Source organism: Myotis lucifugus, unplaced genomic scaffold (assembly GCF_000147115.1).
Source record: "Myotis lucifugus unplaced genomic scaffold, Myoluc2.0 scaffold_625, whole genome shotgun sequence".
In the NCBI taxonomy this organism is placed as follows: domain Eukaryota; kingdom Metazoa; phylum Chordata; class Mammalia; order Chiroptera; family Vespertilionidae; genus Myotis; species Myotis lucifugus.
Window position 1 is genome coordinate 46,458 of NW_005871673.1, and position 23,897 is coordinate 70,354.

General features: G+C 41.6%; 2 protein-coding genes across 2 annotated transcripts in view; both read left to right on the forward strand.

The window, feature by feature from the left end:
* The window catches only part of LOC102442742 (complement factor H-like), a gene marked incomplete at its 5' end in the record, with an annotated part of 77,310 nt that overhangs the window by 19,735 nt on the left and 33,678 nt on the right, over window positions 1–23,897 (forward strand). Inside the window, 2 exons of the mRNA XM_023746077.1 lie at window positions 21,648–21,824; window positions 23,525–23,698. Coding sequence (XP_023601845.1) covers window positions 21,648–21,824; window positions 23,525–23,698 — 351 coding nt within the window. The remainder of the gene's footprint in view (window positions 1–21,647; window positions 21,825–23,524; window positions 23,699–23,897) is intronic.
* On the forward strand, window positions 1,682–11,013 carry LOC102441583 (complement factor H-related protein 4-like). Its single transcript, XM_014447196.2, has 6 exons — window positions 1,682–1,790; window positions 3,910–4,083; window positions 5,966–6,160; window positions 8,046–8,222; window positions 8,441–8,623; window positions 10,915–11,013. Exons 1-6 carry the CDS (start codon window positions 1,733–1,735, stop codon window positions 11,010–11,012), a joined length of 885 nt encoding a protein of 294 aa, XP_014302682.1. The 5' UTR covers window positions 1,682–1,732; the 3' UTR covers window position 11,013.

The window sequence follows — 23,897 nt, forward strand, 5'->3', positions numbered from 1 at the left end:
TAGTTTAAGGTGCATTTTGTTAGGAAAGTGCTTCTTTACATTGAAGATATTTAAGGACCCTTCCTTTTGGGTTTTTCTCTTAACTTTCTCATTAAGATACCTGTCTCTTTTCCTATTATTTTTCTTTGTTTAGAAATAATGCAATCATCACTTTTATTTTCACACATTTCTGATATAAATTAAACATATTTTCCAAGTTGTTATTAGACTTCTGACTTTGTTAATTTTTCTAGGCAGACCTTTTTAAAATGTATGTTCTTATAATTACTACTCATTCTGTGCTTACTCTGTGTGTGGGTGTATATTTCCGGAATTCCTTATTCCCACTGGTTAAGGTGTTTATTATTATGACACTTCCACACCATGATAAACAGAGCATATTTGTTATCGATTTAGATACTTAGGAATAAAAGCTTCCAATTTAGTTCTTTTTAGACATGAATTTTAGAATCATGTTGTCAGTGGCATTTAATTTTGGTTAAATAAGAAAATTTTTCTTGGGTGAAATTGAAAGCATGACTTAATTGTGAAGAACATACATCTTAATGATAGTAAATCTTCAATCCGCAAACACATGGACTTTTTCATTTTTTTGAAATTTTTTTGCTTATGTTTTGAAATTTGCAGTGTAGCAATCTTACCAATATTTTGTTGACATTTTTCCTTCAGATTTTTTTAACCTTTATAAATGATAGTGTTCTTTTTTAACATTTTATTTTCTAATGTTCATTTCTAATATAAAGAAAATGCATTTGTGTATTAGTTCTAGTAGCTCTTTTTTGTGGAATTTTAAAGGTTTTCTACAAATTTATATTTTATTCTTTCCTTACAGAATTCATGCAGTTTTCCCCCTTGCCGTGGTCTCTGGTGTTTCTCTTTTGAATATTATTTTTTCTAATATTACCATAACCACTCACCTTACACAGACTTCGTTCTTACAAAATTTACATTTTCCAATGTTTTGTTTTCAACTAGTCACTTTAAAAATATATTATTTTTTTAGTTCAATGAGGAAGGGAGAAGGAAAGAGATATGGAAGCATCAATAATGAGAGGGAATATATTAAAAATATTTTAACTGATCGGCTGCCTCCTGCACACCCCCTAATGGGGATGGAGCCCACAACCCAAGCATGTGCCCTAAGCAGGAATCAAACTGTGACCTCCTGGTTCATAGGTCAGTGCTCAACCACTGAGCCATACCGGGCAATCGCAACTGGTCATTTTTTAATATTTACATTGGTCTGTAGGGAAATAGCTCATAATTGGTTTTTCTCTTTGTTCAATTCTACTTCATCTTCTTTCTTATTGGCTTGTCATTGTGATTTACCATCAATAATGACTACTGATGGATTTATTTATGCCATTTGCCAATTGCTTCTAATTTGTGGCACTTTTGCTAGTATTCTTTAGAATCCTCTTCATTCTTTTACATTAGTCTATGCTTTTAGCATTTAATTTCATACCATTTGTTAGTTATTAGATATCTATTTTTTTCTAGTTGATCTAGGGCTTATAATATCCATTTGGGGCAATCAAATGGTAGTTGATTATTAATGAAAACTGAGTGGTTTTGCAAAGCTTTTTGCACTTTGATATTTACTAAGTGACCTGTGTAAACTAGCTTCCCTTTATTTCACTTAAATTCAGAGCCGCTCTAGGTAACTACAGCGGATTTAAACCCCAAACAGCAGCGCTGGACTCTCTGTGCTAACACACCCGGGGAGCCCACCATGCAGTTCCTAGTCACGGTCATCCTCACCCTGTGGGTCTCCTGGGCTCGTGGACAAGGTGAGTTGAAACCGACGGGAATATTTAGCTCCTTCTTAAGTAGGATTTAATCCTTCTTAATTTCTCTTTATTTTATTTTTGTTGATTCTCACTTGAGGTTATCTTTTCCATTGATTTTTAGAGAGAGTGGAAGGGACAGAGAAAAGGGGAGATGAGATAGATAGATAGATAGATAGATAGATAGATAGATAGATAGATAATAGATAGATGATAGATAGATAGATAGATAGATAGATAGATAGATAGATAGATAGATATGGATATGAAGAGACACATAGATTGGTTGCCTTCCTCATAAGCCCAGATCAGGGCTGGGACCCAACATGTAACCCAGGTACATGCCCTTGACCAGGCGTGAACCTGAGATGCTTAGGTGCCTGGGTCCTTGCTCTGACCACTTAGCAAAACCTGCCAGGGCTGTCTTTGTCTTAATGAATTTGCTGGTAGAAACTTTGTCTTAAGTTCACATGGAGATAGTGACCCGGCGGCCCAGTGGCACCTCAGTTCGTATCAAATAACAGTACTGTATTGAGTTGCCAGGTTAAAATAAACCAGAGAGAAAGTTAAAATAAACCAGAGAGAAAATACATACATATATATATATACACACACACACACACACACACACACACACACACACACACATATATATAATCATGATGGGATAATTATCACAACTCACCTCAGGGGAAGTAAAAGCAGATCGTTTGCTGTCCTCTGAGTTCCACAGTGTGAGAGCCACTTCACAGGGACTAGGGAGTCATGTGACGATGTTCATGAGGCCATGACTAGAACACGTCACAGAAAAGCTCAACTATTGCTCCAGCATTGCTGGGAGACTCTTATTCCCAATACAAGACAATTTGGAGAGGGATAGATAGTTTCATAATTTTACATATGGTGAAGATATTATAGATAATTATGTCAAACCATCATCAGGTTATACATTTTTAAAATGTTTAGTCTCATACATTTTAACATTAAAGTTATTATAGGTCATTAATGTTACTGTCAACTTAATATTTTAACAAAAACAGCTATATGTAACAAATTTCTTTAAAAATATATATATATATATTTAATTTCCAGTGTAATCTCGCTGAATTTTATTTTGTTTTCTGAGACCATGAACAAATGTTGAGACTTTAAACATTTTTAAAAGCACTTGTATTATTAAATTTACAAATACTTCATTATAATTTTTCTCTGTCATTTATTTTATCATCTATTCTCACTTTTTTAAAAAATTGATTTCAGAGAGGAAGGGAGAGGGAGGGAGAGAAAGAAACACCAATGACGAGAGAGACCCATTGATCTGCTGCCTCCTGCACACTAGCTACTGGAAATCGAGCCCGCAGTCTGGGCGTATGCCCTTGACCGGAATCCAACCTAGGACTCGTCAGTCCCCAGGCCTACACTCTATCCACTGAGCCAAACCGGCTAGGGCCAGTCCTCTCATGTTTGAATTATAAATTAGAACTTGAGAGAGCCCATGATGTCTCGTCAAATACCAGGTGTGAGTAGACTATGCATCACTGTCCACAATTTCATAATTTGTTATGTGCTGGGGTTTTTTTAGTGTTTAATTTGGGCAATTTCCTTACGCAACAATGATCACAACACAGCAAACTTCCCTGGTGTCCCAGGGGAAAGCACCCCAGTCCCCCGTTCACTCATCGGAAGGACTGGAGCATCTCTGAGTAGGATGTCTGGGATCGATCCTAGAGCAAACCTTCTGGGGTCCCGGGGGGCAACCCTACCAAGTGCCTGGCAGAAAGAGGCTCAGACTAAGTGTGAACCGTCCTTACCAGAACTTCACAACCCCAGGGAGTTGAGGGCAGAGGAAGGCATGTATGATGAGGTCATTGCCGCCTATGGAATATCATGATGGAAGTGATGGCTTTGGGGAAAGAGGATTCAAGACACAAGAGGCACAGATGCTCCAGATGAGCCATGCGGGAGGGAAATGAGTGATGAGTGGAAGAATGGAGACCCTGCTCCTTCTAATGCCACTTTGCTCGTTGGTAAGAACAAGAAGTGGCAGCCAATGGATTCTCATATAATGATTGTATTCAAGGGTAGTGATTTCTGCATAATCCACGTGTCCTTTTCTTTTCAGAAATAACATGTGATCCTCCAGTAATTCCAAACAGTGACTTTGCTTCTAAAATGAACCAATACGGACTTGATGGTGTCATCACATACCAATGCAGAAATGGCTTCTATCCTCCCCTTCTGGGAAATACCACAAAATGCACTCGTGTAGGCTGGGTACCCCGTCCCAGATGTGTCCGTAAGTCCCATTCAGGTCTTGACCTGCTTCTTCGTTATAAATTCCTTCCCTTAAACACCAAGAAATGGGGCCTGAGAAACCCAGTCATTGCCTCGCTGAGAAGGTAAAGCCGAGGACTGACGGGCGCTCTTTGCTTTTCAAAGTCGCCAATTCTAAGGACAATGTCCCATCTTTGTAAGTGAAAAACCTTTTTAAATTTTGCTTCAATGTTAAGTATGTGCGTGTGCGCGCGCGCGCGCGTGTGTGTGTGTGTGTGTGTCCAGATAATATAATTCTAATATCTGACCTAGGGTATTGAGTAAGAGCACTACCACTTAACACCGAGTAGAATAGTAACTGGTTTTTATATAACAAACTCCCCTGAACATACTGCCTCAGAACAGTAGCCCCCATGTGTCAGCGTTGGCAGGGTCAGGATTTGGGTGACTCTTAGCTGCCTGGTTCTGAGTCACTCCCCGCTGCTCCCTGGGATGCGGCCCAGGTTGTGGGGGGAGAGGGCTGGGCTGGGCTGCAGCATGTGCCGCCAAGAAGCCGGCTCCCAGGGCCTCAGAACCACAGACTCCTATGTGTCAGCCTTGGCAGGGTCAGGATTGGGAGCTGCTTCACTGCCCAGTTCTGAATCACTCCCTGCTGCTCCGTGGGATGCTCCTTGTTAGGGTCCCGAAGGAGGAACGCAGGAGGCCACATGGTGAGGGATTATAAATGTATTAGGTCATCGGGATGTCAGATGGGCTGAATCCCGAATTGGCGCCAGCCCCCAGGGACAGGGAGACAGAGGTTTTAAAGGACTCTACGGGGGCTTTTTCTGGAAGGAGAATTCCCTGGGCGGGTCGGATTCTGGGAAAGTCCAGAGGGGAGAGAGAATGATCTCAGCAAGTGGAATGAGGTCTAAGGGGAAGGGAATGTCCATTGTGAAGTGGTCTAAGATCAGTTCCCAGGGGACGGGGTATCGGCTCAATTATCGGATGAGACCTCACACTGCCCAGGTTGTGGGGGGAGAGGGCTGGGCTGCAGCACCTGCTTCCAAGGGGCCCACTCCCAGGGTGAGTGCAGGAGCCTCCGCAGCCGTCCCCCTGGGCGTCTCCATCGGCGACTGAGGGCAGGTCACCCTCCCCAGAGCGATGACCTGAGGGCCCTGGAGGCACCTGCAGAGCATTGATGACCTAGTCACACACGGTCCCCTCAGCCACGTGACCTCTTCAGAAGGGCGCCCCTCAGTCCAGCCTCACTCAAGGGAGGGGCCCGGGCTCCCTTGTATGAGGGGATGAATGTGGGAGACATTGTGCACTTTCTAAAGCCCCACCTGTCACACACGCCCCTCAGTCCACAGGGCACTTCATTCCTGGGGGGCTGCCCCTTTTCCAGTGTTTTCTGTCTCTACAATCTCATTGCTGCTCCTTGTGTATCAGCTCATTGGGAAAGGGACCCGCACTTAAGCTGGATCTTCCATGGGTGAAAAATGAAATGATACGCATAACAGGTCAACGGCTCAGGGTTCATTCAAGGCCAAGGCCTAATGAATGTGGACAGTCAGGTGCCTTAAAGAGGAGGCCATGACCACCATGACACAGGCCTCAGTGTGCATAACAATGACATGGAAAATGATTATTTATGTAGATAATATTGACCTGCAGTGTCGTGTTAGTTTCACATATTCACCCCAATGATTTCATTTTTGTATCTTTGTGAAATGTTCAGGAAACTAGTGTTATTTACGTCACCTGAATTGCAACTTCCCTTATCCTAGAAACCCTAATGCAATGAATATTATTAGTATGTGAAGAAAGAAATATAATTCACCAATGAAACAATTTATCTCTCATTTGGTTCTTATGAATGTAGAACATTATTCATACCGTGTTTTGTTTGTTTTACTTGCTAGCTAAGCCCTGTGACTTTCCAGAAATAAAACATGGACGCATCTACCGGGAAGATAGCATTAGACCATACTTTCCAGCATCAGTAGGACAATCGTTTCCCTATAGCTGTGACAAAAACTATGTCAGACACTCACCATTTTTCTGGGGATCAATTACTTGCACACCAGAAGGATGGACCCCGAAAGTGCCCTGCCGCAGTGAGTAAACCTCTCTATCCTGTGTATGTAGCAACAGTTCAGAGTTCAGAGAGCAAAACCTGAGCACCCCTAAGCCTGTGTGAGAAAAATACAGTCAAGGGAAGCGTTTTATGAGCAAAAAGACCAATATAGGTATTTTCTTTTATAACAGGTCCCTCATTAAAAACATGGGAGATACAAAAAGGACTTGATAACAATATTGGTATCATTTATTCATAGTTTAATTGTGGAAATTACAGATAAATAATCTGTAATATGTGGCTTTCCTTTTTTAAAAAATTTACTAACAACCCTAGTTTTTCTTAAGCTGCATGTTGGGATGCTTATGGATTCTAATATTGTGAAGGTGATTTTTCAATTCATTATTTTGACCAAAATTACTCTTTTTTAATCATTATTTTATAATTCTCAGGGAAATGTGTTTTCAATGCTTCGGAACATGAACAGTTTCCATTTAAAGTAAAAAACATATTTACAAGGCGATACTATGAAAGTTGACTGCCGTCGGGCTATAGTCTGCCGAACTCACAGAGCACAGTGACATGTACGGAGAATGGCTGGTCTTCGCCTCCCAGATGCATCAGTAAGTCAACGCCCGAAGATCCAGTCCATTTGGGATTTTTCTAAGACCAGACGTATCGCTGTGGAACGTTCTATGTGTCAACTCTCAAGGTGAATGTACCAAGTCTTCTTTGCCTTCAAACATGACTTAGACCTGTCCATCTACTCAGTCATTTGAACAGGACATTTAGAATTTACCTTTGAAAGTCAATACTTCCTCTTCTAGATAACCTAGTCGGGAGCTATTATTTCTAGAATATTCTGACTTGGGCATATTAACTTTGGTTTCTGGTCCTGCCACGTACTGGGTTTGCTATCATCTCCAATGGAAGATTGTGTTTGAAAAGTTTTAAATTTTTGATAGCGAATAGATTGTTACTTTATGGAATTAAGTAACAGTGAGCAGTAAGTCATGAATGGCACAAAATAATGTTAAATGAAACAGAGATTGGGGTCACATACAGCATGTGCTCATTGAAGAAGAATTTAAATTAAAAATATAATTAAATTAAATTAATAAATACACCGCATGCCCAATGTCACATATATATCGCTGTCAGCCATTTCACATATGATTGCATGTATTTGTGTTACGTGGTTATAAATGAGGACTCATATGCAGTTATATCTGGCTTTCACATGGGGTTTTCTAAGTTGTTTTGAGGATGTTGTTTAGAAATGAGACGATAATTGTTACAGACATTGTTCATACATCAGGATAGAGTAGAGCTGACCTTTCATTGGAGCCCTGCATGTTTTAGAAAAGCAGTGATCACTGATTTGAACTGGGAATTCAGGAATCTACTGAGCCCCGTGCGAAACAACAGCCTGAGCCCCTAAAGGACTCTCTTTGTCCAGCTTTCCCTACACCCGGTTCACGGGTTGAGTTATTTACCATTAATTCACTCAATAACCATTGAGGACTAAGAACAATTACAGATATTAAAAAATAAGACTGTTTTCAAGAAAAACTAACCCATATGCGACAGAAGGTGAAAAGATTGCCTTAAAAGAACACCAGGAGATATCACTTCTTACATTTTTAAACATTGTTTTCCATTTCAGTGTCTCCCTTTAGTGAAAAAGCTGTACCCTTTGCCATTCATTTTTAAAATCAATGTGGATAAACTTTCAGTTCTGGGAATCATTAGGGAAAAGAGGGTGTTTTATATAAATACATGGATCATATATCCAAGGACTACAGTCTTTCTCTAAGACTCACACTCTGATGATAAAGTTTAGTATTGCCGGAATGAGATTTTCTTAGTTGGATTCTACATGATATGGCATTAGAAATACAATGGCCACCTTTATTTTGCTTTAGAACATTGTGACATGCCCATATTTGAGAATGCCAGAGCCGTAATCACTGGAAGACCATTTCGACCTAATGCCACGTTGGACTACCAATGCCTGGATGGCTATGAAAACAGAGATGGAAGCACCAAGGGGTCCATGGTGTGTGGTGAGGGCGGCTGGTCCCACTTGCCAACCTGCTTTAGTAAGTATTTTGATTCCAGCATTTCCTTTTCCAAGAGCTGAGAAGTCTACATGTATGTTGTCCTTGCTTGAGTGTGGGGATCAAAGGCATTTTGAACCACATGGTGGTTACAAGGTTTAAAATGCAAAAGAGGGACAATACTTCCTGGGCAGCTTTACATGAATAGTTTCCAATAAAAGTACAGCTTGTTCTTCAACATTTAAAATGCTCTTTTTCAGAATCTGCAGACAAGTGTGGGCCTCCTCCAGCGATTAGCAATGGAGACTTCACCTCCCTCCTATTGGAAGGGTATCCTCCAGGGTCAAGAGTGGAATACCAATGCCAGGCCTACTATGAACTCCGGGGTCCTCAATATGTAACCTGTAGTTATGCAAAGTGGTCTGAAGTCCCGAGGTGCATAGGTAAGTTCTCAAGATTCTTCTAGATCCTGAGACCATGAGGGTGATGTTTATGAGCTCGCGTGCGGTCTACTGGTCATGCAGTCAGAGTCTAGAACTGTGCTCACCAACAGCTCTCCTCAATGTTTCACATTCGGAGACTCGTGTGTAGGGCTATGAGCCTGGAGAATCCCTATGTGAACAATGATAAAGGTCCTTTAAACAGGACCATTGGGAGAGGCTGATTCTGATACATTAACTGATCCCACTGTGGACCCTACATGACTCATCCTCTCCTGTGTATGTGTCCCCTTCAGCGGGACATTACAGCAAACCCAGTAAGTGGGTAGACTGCAAATCATGGTTACTATACCCAAGTCAGAATAGTCTAGAAATAGCTCCAAACTAGGTTATATAGAAAAGAAAGTATTGAATTGCAAAAAAATTCTAAATCTGAAGTTGAAATGACTGAGTGGTTCTCAACCTTCTGGCCCTTTACATACAGTTCCTCATGTTGTGACCCAACCATACAATTATTTTCGTTGCTACTTCATAACTGTAATGTTGCTACTGTTATGAATCGTAATGTAAATATCTGATATGCAGGATGGTCTTAGGCGACCCCTGTGAAAGGGTCGTTCGACCACCAAAGGGGTCGCGACAAACAGGTTGAGAACCGCTGGAGTAGATGGACAAGTCTAACACATGTCTCCCAGCACAAGCAAGTCCTGCTCCCACAACCTAGAATAGGAAGCAATTTTCATTATCTGGGGACATCAAATCATTTCGGCGACAGAGCTAAGACTGTATTTGAGTCTTGGAATTGAAATACTAAGATCGTCAAAGACAACCTCCAACATTGTGTAAAAAATTACACAAACATATGGTATATTAAAGCAAAGAGAGAAATTTTTGCTTGGAGTAGTTAAGACAGAAAGATCTGAAAAAGTGTTTCGACAGGTATGTAGAACCCACATAATATATATTTGGATGTAAACAGCATCTGAATGTACTGAGAAACATTTGAAAATTTTTGGATATAAGAAGTCATATGTGTTATAATGTCTCATCATATAATAGTTAATGGGATGTGTTGGAACTTACTTTTTAGCTATTTCTATTACCAATAACAGTGATGGCTAAACTAGAATATAAAATACTTGGGTCAAGAGAAGAAAAATAGGAGTCCATGATATCGTGAAAATTTTATATATGATTGGAAAAAGATATATATAATGGAATATTACTCAGCCATAAGAAAAAATTAAATACTGCCATTTGTGACAACGTGGACAGGCCTTAAGAATATCATGCTAAGTGAAATAATTCAGACAGAAAATATTTGAACCATTGATTTCACTCATATGTGGGTTATTAAAAAAGGAGAGAGAACTCATGGTCATGGACAACAGTGCAGTGATTGTGGATGGGAAGGGAGTGGGTGGATTTGGAAGAGTGCAGAAGGGGAATAAATAGTGATGGAAAAAAATTAATAAAAATTTGTGTATAATCATGTTGATATTCAAAACTTCACTAGGTGCATATCCTTGCATTCATGCAGCCTATGAAGAAGATTAGATAGATAGATAGATAGATAGATAGATAGATAGATAATAGATAAATATATAGATAATTAGAAAATAGATAAATAGATATGATGAATGGATACGGGTAGCTGGATGGATGGATGGATGGATGGATGGATGGATGGATGGATATAGAGATATAAAGATGTATTTATGTATAAATATACATAGTTGTATTTTAATAGGAGATTGTTTATTAGAAAGTCTATGATTTTCTATGGTTCTCTTTCCACATTGTGTGGGGATAAGAGAAAAATATAAACATGGATTAACCCAGCAAAATGTAACTAAACTGGGAGCATTTGTAGCCACTGCCCGTTGAGTGGGAAGTGGACAAGGAAGAACCATGGCCACCATGGAGCAGGCTCCCATGTCCACTGGACAGGAAGTCACCTTGTGGATCCCCACATCCCAGAGACAGAGAGCCAAGGCCCTGGGGTCACACTGCCGGGTCCACACTCATCGTCCACCTGATGAGCGCTGTGACCTTGGACAGGTGTGCCTGACCTTCCGTCCCCTCAGCTTCCTGGTGTGTGAGGAGGAGAAGCTGCCCGCTGAGGAGCTGTGAGGGCCCACAGACCAGGGCTGAGAACAGGACTTGGCCCACATTGATGATGTACATTAGCTGTCTTGATTATTTCATCCTCTAAACTACTCATTACTTTGAAGTTTTATTTGTTTATAAAAGGACAGCTTATGTATTGTTTTCATTATTTCTTCTTCCTTCAGATCCATGTGTAATATCAGAAGAAATCATGCATGAAAAGAACATACGGTTAAAAGGGACAGATGACAAAACCTATTATGTAAAAACGGAATATCATTGAATTTATGTGCAAATCAGGACACAAGGCGGTGACATCAGAGGAGTCATTTCAAACCATGTGTCGGGAAGAGACAGTGGAGTTCCCCAGACGTGAATGAGGAAGCTCTGTGGCCCCAAATATGTGGCCAGTCCCACCCACTACTCTTTGCTCAGGCTTCTGGCATTTCCTGCTCTTTTCCACTATATTTCGAAGGACATAAAGGCAATATGTTAGCCTCCTGTTCAACTTAATCCTCTCCCAAAGATGTTATCACAAAGTATATCATCACTTACACTTGTACCATGACAACGATTCTTAACCATCGTGGGATTAGACTACCTGCCAATAGAGCAATAAACAGCAAGGGAGGTAACGGTGTGGCTTTCTGCCTATTGAATCGGATGTTTTACCGCCAAACAAAACACGTGAGCTTAGAATGTACTGGGGAAAATAGTACAATCAAAAATTATTCAGTAAAATTGTCCTTTCTGGTGTGGTTCCGTGGTCAGAGCTTTGGCCCAAGGACCAAAAGGTCTGGGGTTCCGTTCCTGGTCAAGGGTGTGTACCTGGGTTGTAGGTGCTATCCCCATCCCAGCCAAGACATATACAGGACACAAGCAATCTCTCTCTCTCTCTCCCTCTGTCTCCTCTTCCTTTCCTCCCTTCCACTCTCTCTAAAAATCAATGGGAAAAAATCCTCTGGTGAGGATTAACAACTATGCCTATATAGATAATATACATTCAAATAATAAGTGGAAATAACCTCATTACTACATCCTCTTACTAGAGTCAGAGGTGAATCGCGGACTGAAGAAGGATTGTTGTGAGGAAGAAGGGTAGTTTTCATCCTGTTTCCATGGGGCGGGGGGGGGTTGAACTGTTTGACAGAGTTGAAACTTGGCTCTTTTATTTGACGAAAATAATCAGTTATGTTAACGTTGCAAATCTTAAAATATCTGGTCCATGAACAATTTCCCTGATGCTAAGTCGATAGAGCAAGTGAATTTTTATTTTCTCATAACCTATTCTGAAAGCACATAAAACCAATTAAAGTCCCGTCCAATGGGAGCTCTGTGATAACTAGTCTCCAATTTGAATTTGAGCAGAAGCCAAACTAGTTCTCAAATAGGGCTAGACTGTCCGCTTCCCATTTTCTCGGTGGCAGCTTCCGAATATGTTGTTCCCTCAAGTGAAAGGAGCCTCAGCCCAGCCAGTGTGTCTAGCTGGTTGGACATCATACCATGCACCAAGAGGACCATTTCTTCAGGGTCAGGGCACATGCCCTGGTAATGGGCTCATTCCCCAGTAGGGGGTGTGCAGGAGGCAGCAGATAGATGTTTCTCTCTCATCATGGATGTTTCTATCTCTCTCTCCCTCTGCCTCCGATTCTCTCTAAAAACAAGCCATATGAAAAACATTGAATGCCAAGAATGTGCGGAATTCTTGGTCTTGGTGGTGTGGTCTGTTATGAGTTTACAAAAAAATCAGTGCTGTCCTACAGACAGGACCATACACTGTGTGGATACACTGGGTGGTGTCCATAGACCCCAAGACTGCAGTCGGGTGAGAACAAAGAGAGAACGAAAGTCACAGGGACATGCAGTCAGAACTTTCCCACGTGAATCTCCTGGTTGGGAAAGAACCTCACACACGTTTTCAATAAGTGATTAATTTAAAAATTAGAATCTTGGAGCCAATTTTTAACTATCCTAGGAAAGTTGGACAAGAACAAATAAGGGAATTGAAATCATTCATGGGATTTGATGGCATTAGCAAAACTCTTTGAAATTTGATCTATCGAGTGACCTCAGTCAACTAGCTTCCCGGTCCTATCACTTAAATTCAGAGCCACCCTTGGTAAGGGCTCATAATGCAGATTTAAGCCCAAACAGCAGCCTTGGAAGATCTGCACTATCACACACCCGGGGAGCCCACCATGCTGTTACTAGTCAAGGTCATCCTCACCCTGTGGGTCTCCTGGGCTCATGGACAAGGTGAGTTGAAACTTACCTGAATATCTAGCTTCCTTCTTAGGTAGGACTTTTCCCCTTTTCATTTGTCTTTGATTTTTTTTAATCCTCACCGGAGCGCATTTTTTCCATTGATCTTTAGAGAGTGCGTGGAAGGGAAGGAGAAGGGGGAAACATCGATGTGAGAGAGACATATGGACTGGTTGCCTCCTACACAAGCCCCAACTTGGGCATGGAATCCAACCTACAAAAAAAATTATGTGCCCTTGACCGGGAACTGAAACAGGGACCCTTGTTCTGTGGGCCACTGATCCAGCTGGCCAGGGCTGTCTGTAATATTTGAATGAATTGACTTGAAAACAAAATAATTTTTGGGAACTATCAGGGATTGTACTGAGGAAGGGGGAGAATTTTAGGTGGAGATTGGGCCAGAGAGATGGCTGAAGCGATGCAGAACAGAGGACAGGTCTGGGATGCATTTTGATGGTAGCAAACACAGGTAACATTACTGAATGTTGGGTGTCAGAGTAATTGTCAAGGGACTCACATGTTTATTTTAAACTAGAGGCCTGGTACACGAATTCATGCATGGGTGGGGTCCAGTCTCTCTGCCCCCATCTCGGCAATCAGGCCAGCCAGGGGGAGGGACCTGATAAGGGATTGATTATGGGTATTGAGTGTTTACAGATTCATTTTGAACTTAAATAATTGATGTTTGGTTTACTAAACTTCTAGGAAAATGTTCAGAAAAATGATCTTTTTCTCTTTTCTTCTATTACGTCATAAAATTCTTTTCTTGAAGTTATTTGGGTGGCATTGGTTAATAATTGGTGGTGGCAAAATTGGTCAGATACAAGCAGAAAAATGAAATTGGACCACCTTCTTACACCAAAAACAATAATAAACTCAAAATGGATTAAAGACTTAAATGTAAGATGTGAAACCATAAAAATCCTAAAGAAATCATAGGCAGTCAAATCTCAGACATTTCTCCCAGCACGATTTTTTCTGATATATCTCCTCAAGCAAGGGAAACAAAAGAAAAAAAATAAACAAATAGGACTACGTGAAACTAAAAACTTTTGAACGGCATAATCATCATTTTCATTGGCCTAAAAATCTCTATTAACCATAGAGAGAGGACTGGAAAGAAACTTAAGATATAGAAGCTTAACTCTTACCAAAAAAAATTTGCTTTGCCTTTTATATTCAATCTTCCATGTAACTTTATGAAGATTTTTAGTCAGAATTGCATCTAAATGATCGCTGCATTAGACATCCATTTTTCTCTTTATTCTGATGTCTCCTGTAGCAGCCCTCCCACAGTGCAAAATGCCTTTATACCAAACCAGAAGGCTAACTATCGACATAGGGACACAGCACGTTATGAATGCAGGTACCCTTTGGGCCTTTGGGCCTTGTCGGGAATGCAGAAGTGACATGTCTAAGTGGGAAGTGGACAGACCCACCTGAGTGCAAGGGTAGGTGTCTCATGCTCCCCTCCCAGTCTCTGTGCAGCTTCTGTAAGCACTTGGTTACTAGACTCCTGTCCAGCTGGCCTTCATGGGTTACTCAGGTTTGTTGCTCTATCATTTCCTGTAAATCGGTTTGGGGCCGGGAGGAGGTGAGTGTAGCTCCCACCTACTCCGCAGCTCCCTTAAAATCAACTGCTCACTCAATAAACCAACAATATCCTCTCTTAGAGCCCACAGGACAATGTGGGCGCCCTCCTGCTATTGACAATGGAGACATTACCACGTATCCATTAGCAGTCTACACTCGCGGGTCTTCAGTGGAGTATCAATGCCAGGCCTACTATGAACTTGAGGGAAACAGGAGAATAACGTGCCGTAATGGACAGTGGTCTGAGCCACCCAAATGCTTAGGTAAGTCCTTTAATGTCTTGTGGACTCTTGGTAATCTGTGTAATGCATATGTTTTACTGTTTATGATCACATTTTGATGAATTAATAAACAATGCTAGCCCTATCAGTTTCAGTTCAGTGGAAGAGCTTTGGTCTGAGGACTGAAGGGTTCCAGGATTGATTCTGGTCAAGGGCACATGCCCAGGTTGCAGGCTCCATCCCCGGTGGAGGCGTGCAGGTGGCAGCCAATCAATGATTCGCTCTCAGCATTGATGTTTCTATCTCTCTCCCTCTTCCCTTCTCTCTAAAATCATAAAAATAGAGCTTACCCTTAGTCCGGCCAGTGAGGAAGAGAGCGTTTATCAGGACACAGAGGAGGGCAGCACGGAGAGCCTTCCTGTCAGCTGGCCTGGGCGCTCCCTCGCGGATGACATTGCGCTGGCTTTAGCCTCCATGAAAAGTCAACATTTCCAGTTTCCTGGATTTGGGGGTAGGTGCTAACTTTATGGAGAAGTGTTTGCCTGTTTTTTTAGGAAATGATGTAATTCTGCAGGAGCCTGTCAGACCAGCAAGGATTGCAAAAGAGAAGTTGCTCTTCAAGCGCTGATGCAGTTACCACGCCTCCCAAGCCCTCTCCAGCCCCGGCCCAGCCTCGGGCCTCTGCCTTTGGAAATTGTCCCTGTGGAAACGGTGTGGGTTGCTCAGGTGTCATTCGGAATCTGAGAGTGGGGGTCCTGAACCACATGCATTCTTGATTTGTGATTTTACTCAACCCGCAGGTGAGTCCCTGTGGCTGCGTCTAGAGCAGCGCTAGCCAGCAGTAGGACTTCCTGAGACGATGGAAATGTTCCGAACCGGTGCTGTCCAGGACAGTAGCCATTAGCACTTGAAATGAGGCTAGTGCGAACTGAATATTTAGTTTTCTGCTTTATTCATTTAAGTTTAAATAACTCTGTGGCTAGTCCTGCCGTGGTGGACAGTGCAGGGACATCAGCACCAAGAAATCCTGGCCAGGCCCAGCCTCCTTCCTGGGCGCTGGAGGAATGCCCCTCCCTCGAGGCTCACGGAGGCAGAGGACTATGCCACACCCAAGCCTGAGAGGTGTGCTCTGCCTCCCTGGAGAGAAATGATCCTTTTATGTTTGTTTTGGGGAGTTCTTTTCTGTTCATTTTGGTTTTTTTCCTTTTTTTTTCTTTATAAAGACTTTATTATTTTTAGTCTTTAGTTTTAGGTTCACAGAAAAATTAAGAAGGTACAGAGATTTCACATATATCCCCTGCCCCCATACATGCATAATCTTCCCTGTTGTGAACATCCCCTATAGGCTGGTACATTTGTCACAACGGATTGACATGTCATAATCACCCTAAGTTCACGCTTGATGTTGTATATTCTATGGGTTTGGACAAATGTGTAGTAATAATGGCATGTATTTTCACTGTCGTGTCGTACGGAGTAGTTTTACTGGCCTAAAGATCCTCAGTGTTCCACTCAGCACTCCCGTCCCCCAATCCCTGACTGTTCCAGAATTTACCAGGAGACCAAAAAATATGCAGGAGTATCGGAGATACAGGAAAAACCCATTTATATTTAGATGTTTCACATGGACTAGTACAGTGACTCAGGGGAGACTTCCTCTCCAAATCATGAGCAAACCAATATGGAGGAAGCTCTCCTTTTATACCCTTTGGTTTCTCTGTCCCCCAAATATGGATGGGACTTCCGGACCTTTCGCAGGCTTTGCAAAAAGCCCCATGTGTTGGATGGAGGCTGTGAGACCACACCTGAAGGCCTGGCCTGGTGCCAGTGCTGATAACCGCCTCTGGGGGTTGTGTATTGTTCATGGTTTATGGCTTCTGTAAAATAGGAGTATTTAGGTAAACAGGTCTTAAAGACCAGAGTGTGAAGAAAGGGGCAGTGACTTAATGACGGATATCAAGAATGTGCATTAGGCCAAAACCGGTTTGGCTCTGTGGCTAGAGCATTGGCCTGCGGACTCCGGTGTCCCAGGTTTGATTGCGGTCTAGGGCGTGTATCTGAGTTGCGGGCACATCCCCAGTGGGAGGTGTGCAGGAGGCAGCTGATCAATGTTTCTCTCTCATCGATGTTTCTAACTCTCTATCTCTCTCCCTTCCTCTCTGTAAAAAATCAATAAAATATATTTTTTAAAAAAAGAATGTGCATTAGGTTACTGGCAAAGACTCGGATTGCTAGCCCCCGCAAATGTATTATTTTCCCCATCATGACAACCCCTGATCTTTTCACTGTTTCCATAGTTTTTCCTTTTCCAGAATGTCATATGCTGGACTCATACAGTATGTAGCCTTTTCAGATGGGCTTCTTTCACTTAGCATTATGCATTTAAGGTTCCTCCTTGTCTTTATAGCTGGATACCTAATTTCTTTTTAGCTCTGGATAATATTCTGCATGTATCACAGTGATTTGTCCATTCACCTACTGAAGAATATCTTGGTTGCTTCCAAATTTTGTCAATTAAAAATAAGCTGCTATAAACAAAAAAAATAAAATAAAATCATAAAAATATTTTTTTCTTTAAAAAAAAGAAAGAAATAGTTGTAGCCCTGGCTGGTGTGACTCAGTGGATTGGGTGTGATCCCATGTACCAAGAAATCGCTGGTTTGATCCCAGTCAGGGCACATGCTGGGGTTGTGAGCTTGATACCCAGTAGGAGACGTGCAGGAGGCAGCCAATCAATGTCTCTCTCTCTCTCTCTCTCTCTCTCTCTCAATCAATCAATAAACAATAAAAAAATTTACTTAAGATATAGAAGCTTAACTCTTACCAAAAAAAATTGCTTTATCTTCTTTTTTCAATCATGTGTGTAAACTTATGAAGATTTTCCATCTCAAATGCATCTAAATGATCGCTGCATTAGAGATCCATTGTTTTCTCTTTATTCAGCTCTCTCCTGTGGCAGACCTCCCACAGTGCAAAATGCCTTCATACCAAACCAGAAGTTTAGGTATCGACATAGAGACACAGCACGTTATGAATGCAGGCACCCTTTGGGCCTCATCGGGAAAGCAGAAGTGACATGTCTAAGAGGGAAGTGGACAGACCCACCTGAGTGCAAGGGTAGGTGTCTCATTCTCCCCTCCCAGTCTCTGTGCAGCTTCTGTAAGCACTTGGTTACTAGACTCCTGTCCAGCTGGCCTTCATTGGTTACTCAGGTTGGTTGCTCTATCATTTCCTGTAAATGGGTTCGGCGCCGGGAGAAGGAAAGTATAGCTCCCACCTACTCTGCAGCTACCTGACGTTCAATAAATCAAATATTATCCTCTCTTAGAGTCAAAAGGACAATGTGGGCCCGCTCCTTCTATGGAGACATTATCACATTCCCATCACCAGTCTACGCTCCCGGATGCAGCCAGCCCCACATGGCTCAGTGGTTGACCATCAACCTATGACCTAGGAGGTGACAGTTCAAATCCCCAGTGTGGGGCATGCTGGAAGCAATCCATCAGTGATTCCCTCTCATCAGTGATGTTTCTATCTCTCAATCCTTCTCTCTTCCTCACTGAAATAATTAAAAACATAGTCAATTGAATATGTTTAATGTAATTATGGGAAACAGATTTCAACAGAAACAAAAAATATATGTACATAGTGAGTGTGGCCTGTGTGGACAAATAAGAATTTGGATGTTAGAAGTTTGGTCTGGATCATGACCTGTATGCCCATCTCCTCAGGCTTTCAATACCACCATCCCCACGTGACACCTTTGATAAATGTAAAATTATTCAATATAATTCAGTCAAGGCTGCTTGAATTTTCAAGTTATAAGAAAAACATTATACAATAGGCATTAGTTTGGTGTGTATCTATTATTCTAAAATACAATTATTTGCCAACATGTACTTTTAAAGATTTACTGAAAACTCTATGTTGTTGCTTTTTCAGAAATGACTTGCCCTAGCCCACCCAGCTATGGCAATGCCATCCTTGTAGGCCGGAAGAAGAATGCATACAAGTCAGGAGAAGAAGTGACTTATAAATGTCCAAAATATTACCAAATGGATGGTTCCAATGTTGTACAGTGTATGAATGGCAGGTGGATAGGAACACCCACATGCAAAGGTATTTTGGTGAATTACTTCTCCCATCATTAAAAAATAGACGTAGGTTCTGATGAGGCCAGATGAAGGAAGGTTTAGGCCTCAGCATAGAGGAATGGGGTGTGCACTGAGTGCTGGGCATTGGGGCCCCAGAGCCCTCAGAGTGTGACCGCGGAAACAGCTGTGTCAGTGTGTCTGGGGAATCGGTAGAAAGGCAAATGCAAACTCACAGGCTCACTCTGACTCAGCATCAGAAGCTCAGGGGTTGTGACCCTGAAACCGTTGTAGCAATTCCCAGCGGGCTCTGTGCCCACTTTTGTGGGGAACCGTAGCTTCAGCCTCTTATTACTTTATATCCACCCGAGTCTCCCCAATGAACTGCACAGTGCTCACTGCAGTGCCCTTAAGCACTCACATTATTGGAGTATTTCTTGTAAATATATTTTACTCTTATTTTTGCTCAATTTCTGTGTGAATCTTTTGATTTTTAATCTTTATTGTTGAAAGTATTACAAAAATCCATTTTTCTACCTATTGACCCCTTCTAGCCTGGCCCGGGTCCCCACCCCAGTCTTTCACCCCCCTGTTGTCTGTGTCCATGGGTTATGCATGAATGCATACAAGGTCTTTGGTTGTCTCTTACCACCCTCCATCCCTCTGAGATTCCACAGTCGGTTGCTGTTTGGATCTTTTAAGTGATGATCTTTTCATTCAATTATATGACATCCCTCAAAGCCTATTAAGAAATCGACTTCCTGTCTAAGAAAGAGGCTATTGTCACTTATTTTCCAAAGGCCTAAAATAAACATTCAAAAACATGATGTTTGAGAAACACATTTTGATGCCAAATAAGGAATTTATGATGACTATCTAGGCTTTAGAAATTCATTTTGAATTTATATAATTGATACTTGGTTTACTAAACTTAAAAAGGAAAATATTCAGAAAAACTATCATTTTCTTTTTTCAATCACTTTATAAATTCATTTTAATTTTTATTGAATTTGTTGGGATGGCATTTGGTATTAAATAGTGCTGGGAAAATTGGACAGACACAAGCAAAAAATATGAAATTAGGCCACCTTCTTAGACCAAAAACAAGAATAAACTCAAAATGGATTAAAGACTTAAATGTAAGGTGTGAAACCATAAAAATCCTAGAAGAAATTATAGGCAGTCAAATCTCAGATAATTCTCTCAGCACTATCTTTTCTGATATATCTCCTCGAGCAAGGGAAACGAAAGAAAAAAATAGACTACGTCAAACTAAAAAGTTTTGCATAGCATAATCATCACTTTCATTGGCCTAAAAATCTCTATTAACCTTAGAGAGAGGACAGGAAATAAATTTAAGATACAGAAGCTTAACACTTACCCAAACAATTGCTTTATCTTTCTACAATCTTGCATGTAAATTTGTGAAGATTTTCAATCTCAATTGCGTCTAAATGATCGCTGCATTAGAGATCCATTGTTTTCTCTTTATTCAGCTCTCTCCTGTGGCAGCCCTCCCACAGTGCAAAATGCCTTTATACCAAACCAGAAGCCTAGGTATCGACATGGGGACACAGCACGTTATGAATGCTGGCACCCTTTGGGCCTCTTCGGGAAAGCAGTGGTGACCTGCTTCAGTGGGAAGTGGACAGACCCACCTGAGTGCAAGGGTAGGCGTCTCATTCTCCCCTCCCAGTCTCTGTGCAGCTTCTATAAGCACTTGGTTACTAGACTCCTGTCCAGCTGGCCTTCATTTGGTTACTCAGGTTGGTTGCTCTATCTTTTCCTGTAAATCGGTTTGGGGCCGGGAGGAGGTGAGTGTAGCTCCTACCTACTCCGCAGCTCCCTTAAAATCAACTGCTCACTCAGTAAACCAACAATATCCTCTCTTAGAGTCCACAGGACAATGTAAGCCCCCTCCTACTATTGACAATGGAGACGTTACCACGTATCCATTAGCAGTCTACGCTCCCGGGTCTTCAGTGGAGTATCAATGCCAGGCCTACTATCAACTTAAGGGAAACAGGAGAATAATGTGCAGTGATGGACAGTGGTCTGAGCCACCCAAATGCTTAGGTAAGTCCTTTAATATTCCTGTGGACTCAGAAAATCAGTTTTACTGTTTATGATAAAATTTTGATGAATTAATAAATAATTATAGCCCTCACCGGTTTGGTTCAGTGGAAGAGCTTTGTCTGAGACTGAAGGGTTCCAGAACTGATTCTGGTCAAGGACACATGCACGGGTTGCAGGCTCCATCCCCAGTGTGGGGCGTCCTGGAGGCAGCCAATCAATGATTCCCTCTTATCATTGATGTTTCTATCTCTCAATCCCTCTCCCTTCCTCACTGAAATCAATAAAAACATAGTCAATTGAATGTGTTTGATGTAATTATGGGAAACAAATTTGGACAGAACCAAAAAATATATGTACATAGTGTCTGGGGCCCGTGTGGACAAATAAGAAATTGGATGTAAGAAGTTTGGTCTGGATCATGACCTGTATGCCCATCTCCTCAGGCTTTCAATTCCACCGTCCCCACATGACACTTTTAATAAATGTAAAATTTTTCAATGTAGTTGAGTCAAGATGGTGAACAAGTTTTAAGAAAAACATTTTTATAACATTTTCAAGTTATAAGAAAGACATTGTACAGTAGGCTTTAGTTTGGTGTGTATCTATTATTCTAGAGTATAATTATTGGCCGACATGTTAAAGATTTACTGAAAAGTTTATGTTCTGCCTTTTCAGCAATGACTTGTCCTAGCCCACCCAGCTATGACAACGCCATCCTCCTGGGCCAGCCGAAGAACTCATACAAGTCAGGAGAACAAGTGGCTTATGGATGTCCAGAACATTACCAAATGTATGGATCCAATGTTGTAGAGTGTAGGGACGGCACTTGGATAGGAACCCCCACATGCAAAGGTATTTTGGTGAATGGCTTCTCCCATCATTAAAATTAGACGCAGGTTCTGGTGAGGCCACATGAAGGAAGGTTTATGCCTCAGCACAGAGCAGTGGTTCCCAAACTTATTTGGCCTACCGCCCCCTTTCCAGAAAAAATATTAGTCAGTGCCCCTGGAAATTAATTTTTTTAAATTTTAATAGCAATTAAACACAAAGATATATGCCCCCAAATGCACCTGTGGCCATCACCGCCCCCCTGGATCGCTGCAGCGCCCACCAGGGGGCGGTAGCACCCACTTTGGGAATCACTGGCATAGAGGAATGGGATGTGCACTCAGTGCTGGGCATTGGAACCCCAGAGCCCTCAGAGTGTGACCCCGGAAACAGCCCTGTCAGTTTGGCTGGGGAATCGGTAGGAAGGCAAATGCAAACTCACAGGCTCACTCTGACTCAGCATCAGAAGCTCAGGGTTGTGACCTTGAAACTGTTGTAGCAATTCCCAGCGGGCTCTGCGCCCACTTTTGTGGGGAACCATAGCTTCAGCCTCTTATTACTGAGTCTCCCCAGTGAACCTCACAGTGCTCACTGCAGTGCCCTTAAGCACTCACATTATTGAAATGTATTTTGATGAAATTATAAATTCATTGTTCTATTTCCCATAATTTCTGTTTGGATTTTTTTTTAACTTTATTGTTGACGGTATTACAGAAGTCCACTTCCCCCCCATTTTCCCTTTTAGCCTAGCCGTGGTACCCGCCCCAGTCTTCACCCCCCTGTTGCCTGTGTCCATGGGTTATGCATGAATGCATACAAGGTCTTTGATTATTCTCTTTCCCCCCCCATCCTCCCTCACCTTCCCTCTGAGATTCCACAGTCTGTTTCTGTTTGGATCTTTTAAGTGATCATTTTGTCCCTTCAACCAACCATGTGATATCCCTCAAAGCCTGTTCATTCTTGACTTCCTCTCTAAGAAAGTGGCTACTGTGTTTATTTTTCTAAAGGCCTAAATTCAAAATTCAAAGACATGATGTTTGCAAAATACTTTTTGAAGCCAAATAATGTATGTATTATGAGTTTCTAGGGTCTAGAAATTCATTTTAAATTTATATCATTTATGCTTGGTTTACTAAACTTAAAGGAAAATGTTCTGAAAAACCATCACTTTCTTTCCATTCTATGACTTATTAAAAAAAATTTATTGAATTTATTGGGGTGACATCGGTCCATAAATGGTTTTGGGAAAATTGGAGCGATACAAGCAAAAAAAAGAAAAAGAAATTGAACCACCATCTTACACCAAAACCTACACATTGCTCATTGCAGTGATTAAAGTCTTAAATGTAAAATTTGAAGTCACAAAAGTCCTAGAAGAAATCATAGGCAGCCAAATCTCAGACGTTTCACATAGCCATATACTTGCTGATATATCTCTCTGAGCAATGGAAACAAAAGAAAAAATAAACAAATAGAACTACGTCAAAATAAAAAGTTTTGCACAGCATAATCATCATTTTCATTGGCCTAATTATGTCCATTAACCTTCAAAGGTGGATGGGAAAGAACTTTAAGATATAGAAGCTTAACTCTTACCAAAAAAAAATAAAAAAATGCTTTATCTTCTCTATTCAATCCTGCATATGAATTTATGAAGCTTTTCAGTCTCAACTGAGTTATAAACAATCACTGCATTAGAGATCCATTGTTTTCTCTTTATTCAGATCTCTCCTGTGGCAGGCCTCCCACAGTGCAAAATGCCATTATACCAAACCAGAAGCCTAGGTATCAACATGGGGACACAGCACGTTATGAATGCAGGCACCCTTTGGGCCTCTTCGGGAAAGCAGTGGTGACATGTCTAAGTGGGAAGTGGACAGACCCACCTGAGTGCAAGGGTAGGTGTCTCATTCTCCCCTCCCAGTCTCTGTGCAGCTTCTGTAAGCACTTGGTTACTAGACTCCTGTCCAGCTGGCCTTCATTGGTTACTCAGGTTTGTTGCTCTATCATTTCCTGTAAATCGGTTTGGGGCCGGGAGGAGGTGAGTGTAGCTCCCACCTACTCCGCAGCTCCCTTAAAATCAACTACTCACTCAAT